The sequence below is a fragment of the Xylaria bambusicola genome (assembly GCF_022495145.1).
Source record: "Xylaria bambusicola strain CBS 139988 unplaced genomic scaffold F5B22scaffold_2, whole genome shotgun sequence".
NCBI lineage: Eukaryota > Fungi > Ascomycota > Sordariomycetes > Xylariales > Xylariaceae > Xylaria > Xylaria bambusicola.
Window position 1 is genome coordinate 1,640,157 of NW_025953555.1, and position 17,870 is coordinate 1,658,026.

Below are 17,870 nucleotides of genomic sequence, written 5' to 3' on the forward strand. Positions count from 1 at the left end.
ATACTTACCTGCGAGCATCATGGCGAAATGGCTTTTTGGGCACGCAATGCTCATCTGTAAGCAAGCGTTGGAGTTTGTATTGAAAGAAACGTAGATGGGCTCCGATTGTCTGGAGCGCCCACGCCCAATATTCTGCTTATTTGCACATGAATTCGTTCTCCATATATTACAATGCGGTTAGATAGCTCTCAGGCTACGATTCACAGCAGGATCGCATTTTGAGAGCCAAGAATATCCCAAGTTTAGATACTATCTATCTACCACGAATATGGGCAATACTGGACGTCATAGTAAAACTGTTATGCTTTGCAGGTAGCACCAGGCACTCGAGTGTCACATAGCCCACTCACACTTTTTTCTTCCCTTTTTCTGCCCGCCATTCTTCTACAAGTCCTCGGTAGTCTACCGGTAGGTGAGGCTGAACGATATTCTCCCACAGCGTACGTTTTCTCAGAATCTCTAGCCCCAGGTCCTCTAGGAGGAGATCGGTATACGGGATGCTGTCGAACACGAGGTCTGGGAACGAAGCACCAGAACCGCCGCTCTCTCTCGGCCGTCGCAGTCGCTCGTATTCTGTGTGTAGTACAGCCTCACGATAAACGACCTGAGAATCCAGCTTCTCACGGAGACCGTCTTCGAAAAATGCCGCCAGCCACAGGGCTTGTGCCTGGGCGACTATTACGGCGTGCACGGAGCGATGCATGCCGATGAATCCTATGTTTCGCAGTTTAAGAAAGCGAGGAGATGCGGGAACGATGAAACGATATAATCGGTATGGGGCTTCGCTATCGTCAAGGGCAATGGTTTTATTAGAGTGGAATTTGGGGTATAAGCTGTGTCTTGCCTGGCTTTCGCCGTCTTCTGGTAAAGTCCTCCTCGGTACGAACCCAAGCTGTGCGCATCGCGCTCTGATTTGAGCGTGGACCCAAGACCTGAGGTCCTGGTCTCTTTGGCCATCGAGGTCTTTCTGGTAACTTTTGACTTTCCGTGGGAGGCCTATCTCCTCTGATATTCCCTCCGGTTCAAATTTGATGGGCGGCGTACAGTTCCAGCCAGTACAGCAGACTAGGGCATCAACCCTCAAGTTGCTGCCATCTGAAAGCTGTGCCGTCCCGCCCCCTAGTGATACAACGTCAGCATGATGGATTACGATCTGGCCCTTCCTGGCAAATTCAAACCAGTCGCTTTCATAATTATGTATACTGAGAGAGTTCCCCATCCAGAATGTTGATACCCACGGACGCAATAACTCTAGCCTAGTATCATTATATCCAGTGGTTGCCATGGCGAGCAAGTCTAGTACGGTCCAGAACGCCCATGTTAGCCAGACACCAAGAATAGTTTCCTGGAGAAATCGCCGAACGGAAGAGAAGCTTGAGCCGAAGGGGCTAGGATCGAACCAGCTGAACAGGCGAGTGGACGATATCCGTGCGAGCGTCAGCTTCAGTGTGAACAGGTGCATAGGTCGCCAAACCCAACTTGGACCTCCTCCCGATCGCCTTATAACCATGTGCGCGCGAGAGCCAGAAGTAGCAACGGAGTAACATACGTCCCAGGCAGACTTATTACCGCCAATAACTACGACTTCTTCACAACCTGTAAGGTCTTGAGAGCGTGTATGAAGGTCTTTGGCATGGAATAACGGGCCCAAGAAGTCAGAACTGCCTGGGAAAGTCGGCATGTTTGCGTCAGAGGTAAGACCCGTAGCAATGACGAGCTTGTCGCAAGTTAGCTTTCCACTTTGTGGTCTGTTGTCGCATACACGTGTACAGTCAAGCTCCCATGTTCCATCGTCTCGAAGCAAGGCTCTTTCTACTTTAGTCTGGTAACGGATAAGCCGGTCTAGCCCGAAATGTCTTGCGAAATCTGTGAAATACCGGTGGACTACAGAGCCAGGGATATGTTGGCCGGGCGTGAGTCCGTAGCGCTCAAGATCCATGGGAAAGTCACTGAACTCGTATGAGCCGACGACGTTGTTCGTCTTCAGGCCAGAATAGAGCCGTTCCGCAGCCCAAGTACCACCAATGGAGCGGCCTTCCTCCAGTATGACGATTTTCTTGGGCTCATTTGAGCCTAAATTTGCAGCTACCAGTGTCCGGGCGACAGCAAGACCATGCAGACCTAATATACCATGTAAGAGATTTCTTCAAAGAACTCGTGTTTATTGGCTTTTACCTGCACCAACAATGACAATGTCGAGATGCTCCATGATTAATTCACACGCCGACCTGAGAAGTTATATGTAACCTCCACTGCCTTTTCTGCTGTTAATTTTTTTTTTTTTTGCCGTCAAGAATCAGGTCCATTGATATATTATATGTATCAGCTCGCAATATGTTTCCTCGGATAGTACACGTCGGCATCGGACGATCGACCAAGACCTTGCGCTGAAGTCCCATCCACGATCCAGTGAGGGGCTTACTGCGTTGCCAAGAAATACCCATTGCATAGAGACAGTCTGTTTGTCAGCTCTCTACATTCGTGACACGAACACGAAAACGCAAGTTCCGTTCAAAAAGCCGGGAGTAAACGAATGCTTCCGACTAGATCCTGAGGGGAAAATATAGTTAAGGTAATATGAATCATCATCCCGCTTCTCGCCAAACCTAATCTTCATACAGAATCTAGTATACTAATAACCTAGGCAGCCATCCGTGTAGATCAACTGTTAGAAAGACAAAATTTCAAGATAAGACTCAATAGTTCAGCTCCTGAAGAGTACCTCATGAATTTACATCAAGCCCTGTCTGTCAGTATGTTCACTTTCCCTGATATCTGCCATCTACTTGTTCTATCTCGAGCGCGTTTAGAGTGCGAACCTTGAATAAAACTCGCCCAGAACAAGTTAACACAACGTACCTGGCATATCCAAAACAACAACGCGAGCCTCTTATAGAAACGGCGAGATGGGGTAAACAAGAGAGAGCGAGGAACGCTATATGATGTTTGAAAACTATCACCGACTTTGTCGTTCCACAAGTGGCTTATTCTTGTGTGGTGATAACATAACGTTCCTTTCGTTCCGTAAACAAGAAGGTAAACGGCATTGAGATCGGTAATTACGCGATGTCATGAGCTGTCCTCCATGTACTTGGCGTCTCGCCCTCAGGTCGGGGGTTCTCACATGCATCCTCCCGATGGTATTAGGTTTCGAGCACCCCTGTAACGAAAATCAACATCTCTGCATACCATCTCTTGAGAATGACCCCTTGCACGAGACACAAATAGACCACACCGAGTGTATGTCTCTTTGGCTCTGGCTATTTGTTGTTATGCATAGCGTAGACATCATGTTGACAGAGAGACAGTCAGAATGAGACCTGGCTTTACCTTTACAAGTCTTCACAAATGAACCGGCACGTGCTCGTTAATCATAATATTATTGTTAACTTAGCCTATAAAGCGCCGCTGGTAATTCGTATGTCCTATGGTGGATTTAGGATGCCAACAATACTACTAAAGTTGATATATACCGGAGAACGCATGGCAAATAAGCAAGATATTAAGATATGCTCAACTGGATTTCCTTCCTATCAAAAATCTAATTTGGGTGGTATTTCAATCATCGTCGTCATCATCACTCCCACTCGACCACCCCTCTTTATACCCGTCGGCAATTTCTGCAAGTTCGTTCCCAATAACTTCCCTATCCTCGACACCAATAGATCGGATAACTGTTGTCCGAAGTCTTCTGATTTTGTCCATCACGGAAGTATCGGTGGTCAATGACGTGCGCATGGCCATGTGTTCTTTAATTGTACTCCTGTTGCTATCCCTGAATATCGCCGGGTAGCTATCGAGGATTGGAAAAGAAAGGCTAGAGCGGTAACTAAGAGAGTTTAATAATCAGCACTGCTATAAATACCTCTCAGCTCCGAACTTACTTGTGGACTTTCGGCCTGCGTCTCATACCAAAGCGGCCGGTGTCAATACCACCTTCCTCGTCTGCTGGATTCTCGGTTTCGGGTCCCCGATATGTCCGTACTTGGCTGAAAACATATCGCTTCTTCGGCTTCCTCGCCCCTGGATCTAACTTTAGATCTTGGGGGGCTGACAGGTCCACGTCTAATGGCGCTGCGCCCTTTTGCGAACCGGACTCAGATTCGTCGTCATCAACACGTTCGTAAAGGCTAGATATGGGATCGCCACGCGAGTTTGTGGGCCCATTTCGTGTTGAGCTGGCGAGGTCAATGGGGCTCATTTCTATGTTTGCGATAGTCTGTCTTCCGAAAACATTGAGGAGATCCGTCATGTGACTAAAGTTACTTGAATAGATACGATCAACAGTTCTGAGTCGAGTGTAAAGAGTTGTGCTTTCGATCGTAGCTGCGAACAGCGCTGACACATGCCATGGCGATGATGGATCTAAGTGGATATTAGACGGAAGAGGCTCCTCAGGTAGAGCCAGAGGTACGACTAGGGAGGCTTGCGAGCTTAACTCAGCCAACGCGCGCGCCTTGTTAACCAATTTCAAAAGCCGTTTCTCCTAATTGCCATTAGTCGCCCCAAGCAGAATACGGTGGTGTCAAGCACAACCTACCCTAGACAGACCCTTCGTAGGCTCTTGTGCTCCAAAAACCCAGACGGGAGTCTTGCCATATTCATCTCGTATCCGTTCAACATATTTAGTGGCGAAGCCACCCCACGCATCATCGAGCCCAGTCATTATCTGTATACCCTGCATATGATCTGCTTCTTCAACGAAGGGGCGTAAGTCGCGATCTAGTAGATCGTCCTCCCTATCCAGGTTGGCAAACAACTCCTCTCCCATATGCCACTTCTCGAATGGCATGAGCGTCGAGTTTAACTCATACTCATTAAGCTGAATAATGGACTTTGGGTGGTAGAAGACCCTGTTGAAATCAGACCAGTACCTCACTGTGCTTGTGGTGAGCTCAGGGGGCGCCTGTCCCGAGTCTAGACTTTCCTGGTACGCGCTGGCATCTATGGGTTGCTGTTTGTGTACAACTGCGTTCCCAGACCTGGGAAGGGATAAGAACAAATTTATCAGATCAGCGGTCAGAGCGATGACACTCACCACAGGCTACTTGCCTCTGCATCTTCGCTAATATCGTAGAGAGCGTTGAGCCTCTTTAAGGTGCCAAATCCGCCCTTGAGGTCATAGACAACTGTTCTTGGCATAAAAGTCTCAGTGCCATTTGCGCCGAGACCTGGCCGGAAATGCACGTCATGATCGACTGGTGATTCTTCGTCTGCACCATAGGTAAAATAAGATTCCTGTATTGCCAGAATTAGTCAAAAAAATGGACCGAGACATGTTTCGATGACCTCACTTGAGCGTTCCAGAAGTGTGTTGCTATATAATTGCTTTGCTGCCCAAGCTGTAGTGTGATTATTTCGCGCATGGTCAGATAAAGCAATTATGAAGAAGCTGCTATCTGTTCGTTTTATTCTTCAACCTCTGGGCCAGCGTTGTAAATGGTATACTTACCTACTTGCACAACCTCTCTCTTTGCTATCGGCGCTTCATGATGTGTGTGTATGTGTGGTAGGCGCCTGGACATGGAGGGCGAGCCGCTGACAGCTGGGACCAGTTGAGCTCTACTGAGTAAGTAGCTCTAAGTGCCAATCCTAGAAAAGACCCCTCATCTTCCTAGTCGGGTTCTGCGGCTGTGATAATCATCAAGCCAAGGCCATTGAACCCCTGTTTCACATGCAAGACAATCACCATATCCCATCTTGTACCAACATATCCAGCGAATAATCAACTGCATTCTTTCTTCTTCAGCCCGTCACTTGCATTTCCCGCGTATACCCATTACAATACAGCATTTCTGTTCCAAACAATGTCTCTGGCTCAGGAATGGGAGTCGCTTAAAACACTCCCCAAGAAAGACGTCAAGCCATCGCCAGAAATAGGGGCCAAGGCTCCCACGCATCCGAATCTCACACTACCGATCGACAAGCCCACAATCATTGCTTTTCTGCGGCATTGCGGCTGCCCTTGTACGTTGCTCCCTCTCAATACGCAAGTAGTCTTTCTCTCCACGGCAATATTACATGGCCTTGGCCACTTATACCCGTACAACCCCAACTAACACAATCCTTCTGTTCTCTACCGCAGTCGCCGAAAAAACTTTCAAGTCTCTCGCCAAGCTCTCCAACGACTACAAAGACATAAACTTCGTCGCTGTCTCGCATTCCTCGTCCGAGGCCACGGAGCGCTGGGTCGTCAAGGTTGGCGGCAACTGGGACGTGAGCGTCGTTATTGACGAGGAGCGCGACCTCTACTCGCTGTTCGGGCTCGGCCTATCGACAACTTGGCATCTGATGAACCCCATCTCCCTCTACAACACGCTTCAGCTCGGCAAAAAAGAGAATATCTGGAATCGTCCCACCGAGAGCGGTTCGCGCTGGCAGATGTCCGGTGCCTTCGCCATCGATGAGAGAGGCTACGTCAGGTGGAAATCCATCGCCGCACGGTCCGACGACATGCCCAAATGGGACGCCGCTATTCAAAGCGTTGGCGTCACCCCCAAGCCCAAACCACCACCACCTGTCCAAACGCATGGTTTCTTGTGAGGCAACGGAAAATATGGAGAACAAGATGGGGAAGAATGTTGGCTTTTTCCAGCAGAACGACAAATTTATCGTGCTGGGCATTGACTGTACACTAACTGCCAGGAAGACAGAGCAGCACCCAAGCACGCAAAACCATGTGAAGCCTAGGCTATGCGGCGTTTGCTAGGAATTGCGGTTTGTATCAAATTTCAATTGTATATCTTTCATCTATAGCTATGCAATAGCCGGACTCTATCGGCTAACACCAACCGGTCTTTGCCAGTGATGTGGCCGGTATTACATCACACATAATTAACGAAGCATAATAGCGATAGATAGCACGCGAGGTTTCTATCTCGATGATTACACTATAGTATATTTCACCATTTTGGATCTACATGCAAATGGTAACGCGTGGCTTATCAAATGTGGGACATGTCAGCGCTTTCACTTTAACTTCAATTCTTAGTTAAGGAAGACACAAAACAATCCGTTAGGTTTAAGATGGTAGCAAAGTTATTTAGAACATATTATTTATTCGAGTCTTAAACCTTTTCTGCAGCAGGCTTCGAAGATGCGTCATCGTAAGCCCCCAATCAACTCTCCACCACTATAGATATTTGTGCGGCACATAAGATGAAACAATTATATACAAGTATGCTCAGGTTCATTGGATCATATCCCTCTTCTGCGTATGCTCCATCACCTCATTCTCCTATCCGATGGAGATACCCGGCCCCCGCTATTATGGCGAAATTTGCTAGTCTATGAAGTGTCTGGTGTTGTGATATCCCATAAAGAACATAATTCCACATGATAAAAGTGGCGTTCCAGCCAATATACGCTAGATTGCGTGAATAGCTTCGGGCTCCGCGACATGCGTGCCAAAATCGAAATGCCAAGTTCAGCAAACTGACGGGAAAAGAATCAATAAGGGATCCGCGATAGCGCATCTCCCCATTATAGATAATAAAAATGGCAAAATCAATCTCATATCGCACCGCTCGGCGTACTCATAGTCATTGGCATGCTTAACGTCTGAAGAGGATTGAAAGGAGCCGTGTGTGTCATCCCTCCGTTCGATATCCCATGGTGGTTGGGGCTCAGAGAGTTGAGAGAAGAAGGTATATACCCGCCTTCAGATTGGGGCGAGGCGTCTTCAAGCGATCCAAGGTGGTCCTCACTTGAGAACTCGTCTTCTTCCTCGCCAGACAGCTGAAGACCGGTCTCGGCACCGTCGCCGCGATCATGTGTACGCCTATGCCTATAACAATAAAGTGTTAGCATTAAGACTACTTTTCAAGACTTTCCGATCCCATGATGAGATGATGTAGGTGTCGCTGTGTTGTGACTCGGGTTCGCACAAGGTTTAATTTCGATAAATGTGCACGTAGCACTTAACATCATTGCTCATCACAGGATCTTCAAGCCGACAAAGGAAATATACAGGGTAAGGCAGAGGTCATACTGTGCTAGGTTGTCGGATCTAGAGAATGCCTTATTACAATGGGGGCAGATATAGGGTCTTTCTTGGGTGTGTGTCCTCACATGTCTAGAAATTTAGTCAGATACACAATAGCGGGCGCAACAAAGAGAAAAACAACCCAATCTTACCGCTTAAGGTGCTCGAGACGCTTGAATAGGCGGCCGCAGGTCGGGATAGGGCACGAGTGGGATTTTTGAGGATAGGGGTTACCGAGCTCCGAAACTGTTGCCGATCTAGCTCTACGAACAACATTGGGTCCGGCCTGCATTGTTCTTTGCTCACTCATGCAACCATCAGCGCCGAAGTCGTCGTTAGCTAGGCCAACAAAATCTTGCCGTTGAAGAGACAGAGGATTGAGAGCCGGACTACCATCGACAGCAGAAAGAGGAGTACCGTGTCTTGACATTTCAAGCATTTCTCTGTTCTGGTGGCTGGCAATCGACAACGCGTGGTTGCTATAAGAAAGACTTGGAGGAGAGTTGGTTGGCATCTCATCACCCTCGGCTAAAGGTCCAACGGAAGCCGATACAGACCTCCTCAGATCAGATGGACGGTGGGCTGCAGCTTGAGCCTGCGTAGTTACGGCAGCGATAGTTGCCATAGTGGGGGGGATTGATGAACGCCGCCTTCTCTGCTTGTATGTTGGTGACCCTTCGATCATGGAGTAGGCGCTGGTAGCCCCGTAGCCACGAGAAAATTGTGCACCTGCCAGGTTGGGTGGTGGCAGCTGCATCATTCCATTCAAACCATTTCCGAGGGTAGTTTCTGGAATGACGCTGTACAACCCAGTCTCTTCATTTGCGATATAAGCCGGCTCACCAACCATGCCTAGGGCCTGCTGAGGGGGGGTGATAGGCTCATAAGAAATGCCACGATTGCTGTAGTCTTCGAAATGGGAGGAGACGAAAGAAGGCGCAGGAGAATATTCGAGACCGTACGCAGGCATGGAGGCGTGACGCTGATGGCTTTGGCTGACGGGCACCCCATTCTGATTGTACTGAACACGTGGGTAGTCGGGCTCTCTCTTAATCACTTGCTGAACTTGCTGGGGCATTGCTTGAACCATCGCCGGCGCCATCGTCGCCATCGTGTTATACGAGACCATAGCATCCATACCCTCTGTTAAAGGGGCTAACGACTGGGGAAGCATCTGCGGAGGGGGCATCGATTCCATGGCCCTCATCACTGGGGAAGCCGCCTGAGACTGGGATGAGAAAGAAACCTGCTGCGCATTGAAGGATGAAGAGTTGGCTTGTTGTGCCTTGGTTAGCTGTTCGTAAAGTGACTGTGATGAATCATATTGGAATGACAAGGCTGGTTCGCTTTGTGCCATTGTGGTGGCTTCCTGGCCCATCTTCTCTCTCTTCAAATCTCGTTCCAAGGCGTCGAGGAAGAGGCGGTCATGAGGCACACTGTACCAGTAGAAGACTTTCTGCTTCTTCTGTGTCCGAATACAGTTGTTTTTGTAGAGAAAGTCAAGGAAGGGACTCTTTGGTTCCTCGAGGGAAGCATCGGTTCCAGATTTCAGATTTCGCAGGTCAGAGAAAATACCTTCCTCAAATTTCTTCGAGTTCCTAACAGGACGGCCAAAGGCCTGGAATCTAAAAGAAAGACATCTCACGATGTCAGTACCGGAGATATGGAACAGATTATTCCATAGGACACAAGAGACGTATTCACCGGTCGGCAAAAGAAACCTCCGGATATATTGATCGGGTTGCCAGTCAACCGGAGCAGATATGAGAAAATATTTGACTGGCCGCGTAATTAGCAACAGAAACTACGCAAACCCCTGGGAAGTATTTTGAAAATAACCTACGATTATCAACTTGCTGTAGAGCTACTTGCGCATCATGAGGTAAAGCTTGCTGGGCCTCTGTGCTGAGCATGAATGTCTCTGGTTTTTGGGGAGCTGTTGCTGCCATGGCTGCGGATTGCGAGTACATGGTGTACTTCACAGCCGCGTCCAAAAGGCGTTTCGAAGGTGCCTCTGCGCCTTATCCCAAGCGTTCTTGGCAATGAGCCTGAGTCACTAGGTGTACCAAGTAATGTAAGGGGACAAGAGCTATAGCAGCTGTCGAAAGGTGTCCCAGTCCCGCAACGCTCTAGAATCCTGGTGAATCCAAGGCACTGCCGAGGTGTGAATTTATCCGGGCACAGGAGGAAAGCGATTTGTGTAGGTAGACAATGTTCAAGAGAAGATTGTCCAGGTGAATTCGAGTCCAGCCCGTTGATTTTTTTTTAATGATTTTGACCAAATACGCCTCGATTTGCTTCAAGCAGATACGATGGCGTCCAAGGCAGTGTTGACCTTCAAGGTAGAAACACAAGCGAAAAGTTGCTAATTGTTGAATTCTAGACAGCTTCGTACACGTCTGCTATTGGCGGGAATGGGGGTGTCGAAATGTCGCCCAGCCTAACAGAGCGCAAGCAATCTTAGCAAGTCTTGGTTCATCCACAGACCCGCTCGCTCGCCAATTTCAGTGATGCGCTGTCGCGTTGACCGAAAAAGACCGGTGGGTCGAAAGCTGAGACTAAGCTTCTTGACCGGTGTGAGCGAGTTTAACGAAATGGTGCTGTTGTCATAACAGGTGAAAAAAGCGTAAGCCGATGGAATATCCCGGGAAATCGGATGAGGCGACTCGCAGAGGTTGTCGAAGTATGCAGACTACGACAAAGTTTGCCTTATAAACCACGGTTGTGCCGGACAGTCGGGCGTTGGTGTCGTTGAGGGGAATAGGTCTCCAGTGCGCCGGTAATTCCGTCAGCTATAAATTAGAGAAGAAGAAATAAAAGTAGAGCGAGAGAGATAGTGAGTGAGCGTGAGTGAGTGAGTGAGGTTGGCGGCCCGCGACACACCAGGGAGGGTTGAGGGTGGGAGAGGGAGAGGGAGAGGGAGAGGGTGAAAGAAAGAAAAAAGAGAGGGGTTTCTGAACAGAACTGATCTTGCTCAGAAGAATCAGGGGAGCAAGTTCAACAAAAGGAACGGGCGGACGGGGAGGGCAGCGGTGCTCGGGGGTCTTAATGATTTTCCACGGGCTGGGTACCAAAGCAGAGCAGGCTGGGCGACATGGGGTGGGAAGAGAGTGTGATGGGACTAAAGACTGAAGAAGAGGATGGAGGATTCATCTGGCTGTCTTGCTCCCGCCCGCTCGCCTCTCTATCGCCGGCCAGGGTGACAGCAGGTGCGAGCAGGTAGGTACATTGCGCCAGCGCCATGCTCCATTGAATTGTGCACTAACAGCTACCCACTCCAGGCCCAGGGTACGGTGGACAGTGGACATGTAGGTACCTAGCTTGGGCATTGGGCCTGACGGGCTGCTGGTGCAGAACATGGAAAGGCCAGCGCGGAAAAGGGCACGCTAGCGGACGACAGGGGCCGGCGTGGGTGGGTTTAGGTGGGCTAAATTTGCACGCAGCGGTCGGGTCTAAGGTGGGTACGATCTCATTAGGTACTTAAGTACGTTACCGTACCCTACTTACTGTTAGTACTTTCGGTCGATACCTACTTAATCTACCTAAGTACATACTACTACCTGGCCTAACGGTATCGAGTAGCACACATTCTAGGGGACACACCAGTAAGAAAATTCATTTGGGTAGGGGGGTTAGGGTCATCCCTCCATGTACAAGCGTAGATAAATAATGCGCTTATCCTCTCTAGGAAGCATATTCGATCGAAATCCATTGCTACCTACCATACGATGCCTACTTACAGCACAGTACATACCGTCAAGGAGGCACAGTATAGCGCTGCGGGCGATGTGGAATTTTGGGGATTTTCTGGATTTTCCCTACTGTACACGTGCGTAGCTACCCACGTTCCCTCCAATCCACTTGCTGACCCCTGAGGCCTTTTTCAACCGACTGACGAGCCGGCAAATCGCAACGCAATTGGGAAATTGCATAGTACAAGATGCAAACCAGTGCTGATACTAAATAGATCTGGCCTAACTACCGTTTCTACTAGTACAGTATACTACCTACTTATGTATGCATGCGCTGCACTGCCGTGGGCTGCAGTGAACGTTCAAGCCGCAGGAAACAATGTCGTTGTTGCTATAGTACATTGAGTTGACTGTGTGTACTTAAGCTTCCGCACCTACTGTAGGTAGTAAGAGGTATTTACTGGTACCGGGATCTTTGGAATGTGACGGAGAGAGCCTACTTACAAGCATTTTCAGTAGGACATCAGAACCAATACAGCCAGTCAACCCTCCGAAACAATTCTTCACGAAAGAAGCACCAGACATCAGATCTACCATAACTGAGGAGTTGTAAACATCAATGGCCATGCTGTGAAGAGGTCTGTAGATATACTTAGTGTACATACAGTACACACCTTCGAGCTAAATGGTACAGCAATTTAAGCAGCTTTCAGGAATGGAGCCCATGTGCATTGTCAGCTTTAGGCCTAGATTGAAGCATCGTATGATACCTACATACATCCATACATCTACTTCCATCTTTAATCTTGTCATTAATCCTATAACAAGTAAGGGTCAAACGTGCCTGCAGACGTCTAACCTAAATGAGGCTACAACGATGGCAAAGTGGGAAATGCACAGGGATCCGGAGAGTTATTGATCTGTATACTACCTAAGTGATTGATAAGTACGATAGACCTGGCGCTCCATAAACATCAATAGGCGTTTGGACGACGGCTACTGCACTTGGTCAATCGAGCGTCTTACATATATATACAGTAGCAGTTCACAAATCACAATAGAGATGGTGTAGGTACCGGGTATGCGCATTCGGGGCACGCATCCCGTCATCCCATCCTCTCCTGCAGGACTTTGTCCACATACTTGGTTGCCTCGAACTGCCTTCATGGAATGGGATCGCATAATAAACACACCGTGCATGGCAGCACCCATTATGTAGAAGTAATAAGTATGTAAAGCGAAGATCTCCGTACCGGCAGTATCTTGACACCTCCATGTACATACACAGATATTGATCGTTAACACCGGCTCTATTCCCCGCCTTCCACTGACTGCACTACCGATTGCCCTACTCATATTGGATATGCTGAGACTGCCTAATTAGCTGTCACGTCCTGGGTATTATCACCGGATTCCGAGACTACAAAATCTAGGTATTCAGGCCACCCGGGCAAGACATTACTATCTGCCGTATGCATATACGTCCTGTGTCCTTGTACTGTACCCCTTTAAAGGCCTTAAGCGAAGACAGGGATCTCAGCTATGAAGAAATGGTTGAGTGCAACGCTCGGAAATCAAATCGCAAGGGTCTATTGTGCAGTGCTGTACTTAGTGTAGGTACCTACAGCCCTTGTCGACATTGTGCTGTACAACGCTCCCTACAAGTACATCGCGCTATCATACTACCTAGCCCTCATTAATACCATTAGATTATAGGAAGTATAAGACGAAAGAAGATGCAAAGTCCCAGATGGTTATAGTACTATTACGGAGGAGTGCGATACCGAGGAATTGTGCATAGTAACCTACAACAGTAAGTTGTAACTGAGAGGAATTTGAGAGAACAACAGTTAAGCCATTGAGTTTGCCTGGATTGGTGGCCTTGCCTGGTTGGGGCGCATCTTAAGACATCAGCAAAGGAGAAGTCACACACGGCCGCAATATTGCAAGACAGTCTTGTCGGCATGTCTATGGAATGGTTCGCAGCTCTCCTACTTAGACTGGCTGAGACATATGGCCATACTTATGAAAGCAAATGTTTCTCGGTCAAAGCCCTCATGTTGCTCCTCATCCTACCCACTTAAGCGATATTCCACAACAGAGTGAACATTAGGAGACACATTAGGAGACAAGCCTGAGATGTTCTGCGACTTTCTATATTTGGATATCGTAACCGTAGTCGAGCAGTGCACAAGAGGCCAGCAGACTAGGTACTGTGCTAGCGTAAATCCGACATGCTGACTTCCCTAATGTGATGTTTACAAAGCGCGTTCATTGCCTAATCGAGCTCTCTGTTTTCTTTTTTTTTCTTCCAAACTCCAAATTTACCGGTACAAAACTTGTCGAACAGTCGCATGCCGCCATTCAGTACGCGATTAAAGCTTGCTTCTCCCAGCAGCCAACTAGCAAACCAGCAAATGACCTCATGGCGGCCTATCGACTTGACCAGTCACAGTCCCTTCAAAAGACCAGAAGGGCAGAAAGACGGCGGTTGACTGACCATCACACTCTTCGTGACGCTACTGCAAGAATTGACTGGATAGACATACTTACAGTACAGGCGCCTCGTCTGCAACATTGTGGACAGAGGCACTGCAGCCTGGCCCAGTAGGAATCCAAATCATCGTGTCCCCATTCAGACGTGAGCCCAGCAGCGCCTCTGGTGGCCAATCAGCACGCGCGTGCCGCACAGGGAGCCCCCTGCTTGGACTCAGAATCTTGAAACACGGCTGGTGCAGTGCTTCAGAAATAGTTGACGCCAGATATCGGGCGCTAGACCTCTGACCCTGTCGTCCCCTTGTTCAGATCGCGCCCCTAGCCACCACTTTCTGCAGTAGGTACTTAGGTATACTATAAGTAAGTAAGTACCTAGGTACGTACTTACATACTTACAGTAGTAGTACCTGCCGTAACTCCGAGCTTCAACCCCTCCCTCCCTCATCGCCCTCCATTCTCCCCCCTCGCCCTTCGTTCTTCTGCGTCTTCAGTACGAAGGTCAAGGAAAGTAAGTAAATAATCCTCAATCGTGAGGCCGGTCCTCCACCATAGTATTGTGTGCAGTGTAGCATGAGAAAACAGCGGTCGGCCTATCTGTACGTACCTGCTCTAGGTGGCCATGCAGCGCACGACCTGGCGCGACCTTAGCATCCTCCTCCAGTTGACACGGGCCTTCGGCCCTTTGAATGGCGAATCAGAATCGCGGCTTACGCAGACTCGGCTCCGCTTACCGTCGACTTATCGCCAGCCAACCATTCCACCCGCTCCGACTCGACTGCATAACGCCATTCGAAGGCATTGGTGAATGTTGTCGCCCAGCATCCGTGCAGTGGTGTAGAGTGTTAAAATCGAGAAAGGGATACCACTCTCTCTAGCCGAATGCATAGGTTGACGGTCATCGACAACTACGCCAGTGACTACTCCAGTGACTGCGCCAGCACCAGAACAGGCCTAAAGCGATGCTGCCTCTATCAATGGACGGCTTCACGTCAATCACGATTCTATATACTTCTATGCTCGTGCTTTAGCGGCCGTCTTCCTGGCCTCTCCGTTGCAATCGTGTGGGACATTCGCCGGGCATGCCTTTACCAAATAGAACAGTGTATCTACTAACATGACCAGTGACCACCGGCGCTGACGCTTTGCCAAGAAATGTGCGTTGATATGGGCGCACAGCGCAGGCTATCAATGTCTCTTTTGATCCATGTGCAAATACGATGGCCTGTAAGCTCGTGCCCACTTCAAGCTCGAAAAATGCAAGTTCGCTCAGCGTTGAGAGAGCTAGGCGCTCTTAATGAGACCCTACCATGATCCTTTGACTTGTTACAGCTTTTGGGCCACTGGGGCTCTCAACTCACCACCCAAAGGGGCAGGCCACCAATGTTTGATCATCATTAGGTGCATAAAGTCAAATGGTGCCCTGGTCTACAACTTTCCGAGTCAAGAGGCAAATTCGATGCAAAAGAAGAGAAAATGCAAAGCTACATCGAGTACGTGTAATGTGAGCATCAACTTGCATCTTCGCAAGTATTGCATTACAATGGCTGAGAGTATCTACAAGCAGATGGATATATGAATAACAACAGCTCGAACTTACATATACATAGACCTCACCTTGATTGCAAGTCATGTTCTCCCCTCCCGCACGTGCGAAAGGTAGGAGTACCACGTTAAAAGGAAGGCAGCGAGATACGAGAGGAGGGGACCACCACGTGAGTATTTTCAACATTCTCTCTCCTGTGCTACAGTGGCATTCACTACAGGCAGCAAAATCCATATGAGATGTTGCTACCACTAACTACAACGCAACATCACAGTAACAACCTGTAGGGTCTTGGCTTGCCAGCATTCTGATCACAAGTGGTTGAAACAAGAAACGAGAGCGGTGTAAACAAACCACGACTTTGAAACTTGACAACGATTCCTCAAGGAGTGGAGATCAACAAGAACAAAACATTCATGCAAGCCCTAGAAGAGCTACTTGCTACCGCGTTTCATCCTCCTCTTCTCTTGTAAGTTAGTATGAGCGATTCTTGGGTGGAGGAGGAGCGGCACGAACCGTGAGCTTCTGCTCCAATACCACGCTGACATCGCCGTCCGTCTTGGTATGCCAATCCTTTTTGGAGACGACCATTTCCAGATAATAGCATGCGGTGCATACCTATGTAACCACACAGGGACCAGAACAGGGCAAGCCACATAAGCTTAAACGAGCTTCCACACATCAAGAGCTACCACCTAGATGCTGTGCCACATGGACCAATAGCAGATGCGAAGAGCTGCGAGATAGCAGTGCGTATCGCTCTTTGTATCCATCTCTGGAGGCTGAAGCATTTGAGAAACTGATTGGTTCTCTCAAGCTTCACTCGACCAATAAGCATATCGCAGGCCGCGACCGCTGACGGAAATAGCATATTGTTCACATCGGAGCAGCCACAGGGTCCGCTATCACCATCCAGATGACCTACTTTCGCACTGAATGGGCCACATATTCGCGACTTGGCTGGCGGTTGAGACCTTGGCTGCATGCTACCTAACGTTTTTGTCTTTTTGCCTCTTTACTTTAGATATACTTGCTCTGCTTCATATTGCCATTTTGCTATTTTTGGGACACTTGGAGTTTTCACGGAGATGAGCCAGTTAGCACCTAGTGTAAGACAGTTCCAATCATCCTAGATAGACCAGAGCCGTAAGACTCCCGCCGGAGTCTAATTGAGAAAGATATTGATTTTGTTCCTAACTTTAGAGACGTCACTAGGGCTTCTGGTCAGAGCTCTGGAATGGATCTACTCTTAGGTGCTTCATGTCGACGATCAACAAGTTAGGGTGATCAGTGGTACTAGGTATCTTCCGTAGTTCATTAGTAGACCCAGGTAGGCATTTTTCTTCTAACTGCTTGCTTGACCATAAACTACAATCAAGGAATTCCAGGTTTATAACTAGTTCAGATGCCGAGGTTATTCCAGATTATCGAACTTGCAACAGTGTAAATCATCGATGCAGTTGTACAAGGAGAGGCTACGACGCCTTCTTTCTTAAATCTTCATCCCCTCTTCCTTCCACTCCATCAATCTTAGCTCATCATAATACCTAGTTACATGTCGTTACCAAAAATTTTCTTACATCGCCCATTTATCTATCTAGGTACATATCAATCTATCAATTATAGATAGATGGAGAATAGGCCCCTGTCCAGTTGGTATTTCCATCCCGCCATATGCCCCAGTTTGGGGATCACGAATGCAAAGAGCTCTCTGTTCCTACAAGATTCCCATGCACGTACTCTGAAACATCGGAGAGAAAAATCGATTGAAACGTTCACCAAGGGCCCATGGACTCGACTAGGTACCGTAAACTACCTACCCGACCTGCTTGATTTCGGTCGTGATCTACGGTGACCACCAGGGACCAAGTGTGACCCGGCAGGGAATACCTGCAGCATACTTAGGTACATAGTACATCGCACATCACGCTAGGATGCTTGCCTGCGTCTCTCGACCACGTCAGGGTTATAAACGGGCACGCGTGTGATTGGTGCGTGCCTGAATCATGCATGCTTAGCATCATGGCATCGACTTCGGCGTAGCGTGGGTTGCGGCTAAGATGAGATGCGATACGAGGGTTGGAAAGTTGATGGTCACGTATTTCCCAAGGACACTCGTCTACTCGTTTATTCGATTATTTGGTTTCTCATTTCT

The 17,870-nt window shown here is 48.5% G+C and overlaps 4 protein-coding genes across 4 annotated transcripts; 1 reads left to right on the top strand and 3 right to left on the bottom strand.

Moving 5' to 3' along the window:
* Positions 1–63: 63 nt before the first annotated feature.
* Positions 64–2,360, bottom strand: F5B22DRAFT_166967 (FAD/NAD(P)-binding domain-containing protein). Its single transcript, XM_047969298.1, has 2 exons — positions 2,176–2,360; positions 64–2,121 (listed from the first exon to the last, which is right to left on the bottom strand). The coding sequence occupies exons 1-2, from the start codon at positions 2,207–2,209 to the stop codon at positions 347–349; spliced, it is 1,809 nt and encodes a 602-aa protein (XP_047835952.1). The 5' UTR covers positions 2,210–2,360; the 3' UTR covers positions 64–346.
* Positions 2,361–3,558: 1,198 nt separating this feature from the next.
* On the bottom strand, positions 3,559–5,366 carry F5B22DRAFT_641733 (tubulin domain-containing protein; the record flags this gene model as incomplete). Its single annotated transcript, XM_047978027.1, has 5 exons — positions 3,559–3,829; positions 3,885–4,486; positions 4,541–4,982; positions 5,039–5,238; positions 5,295–5,366. The coding sequence occupies 5 exons, from the start codon at positions 5,364–5,366 to the stop codon at positions 3,559–3,561; spliced, it is 1,587 nt and encodes a 528-aa protein (XP_047835953.1).
* Positions 5,367–5,679: 313 nt separating this feature from the next.
* F5B22DRAFT_586571 (uncharacterized protein) lies at positions 5,680–7,053 on the top strand. Its single transcript, XM_047973559.1, has 2 exons — positions 5,680–5,967; positions 6,086–7,053. Exons 1-2 carry the CDS (start codon positions 5,808–5,810, stop codon positions 6,541–6,543), a joined length of 618 nt encoding a protein of 205 aa, XP_047835954.1. The 5' UTR covers positions 5,680–5,807; the 3' UTR covers positions 6,544–7,053.
* Positions 7,028–10,554, bottom strand: F5B22DRAFT_655727 (STE like transcription factor). The gene is made up of 4 exons (XM_047979907.1): positions 9,828–10,554; positions 8,137–9,763; positions 7,991–8,074; positions 7,028–7,786 (listed from the first exon to the last, which is right to left on the bottom strand). The coding sequence occupies exons 1-4, from the start codon at positions 9,952–9,954 to the stop codon at positions 7,513–7,515; spliced, it is 2,112 nt and encodes a 703-aa protein (XP_047835955.1). The 5' UTR covers positions 9,955–10,554; the 3' UTR covers positions 7,028–7,512.
* Positions 10,555–17,870: the final 7,316 nt, after the last annotated feature.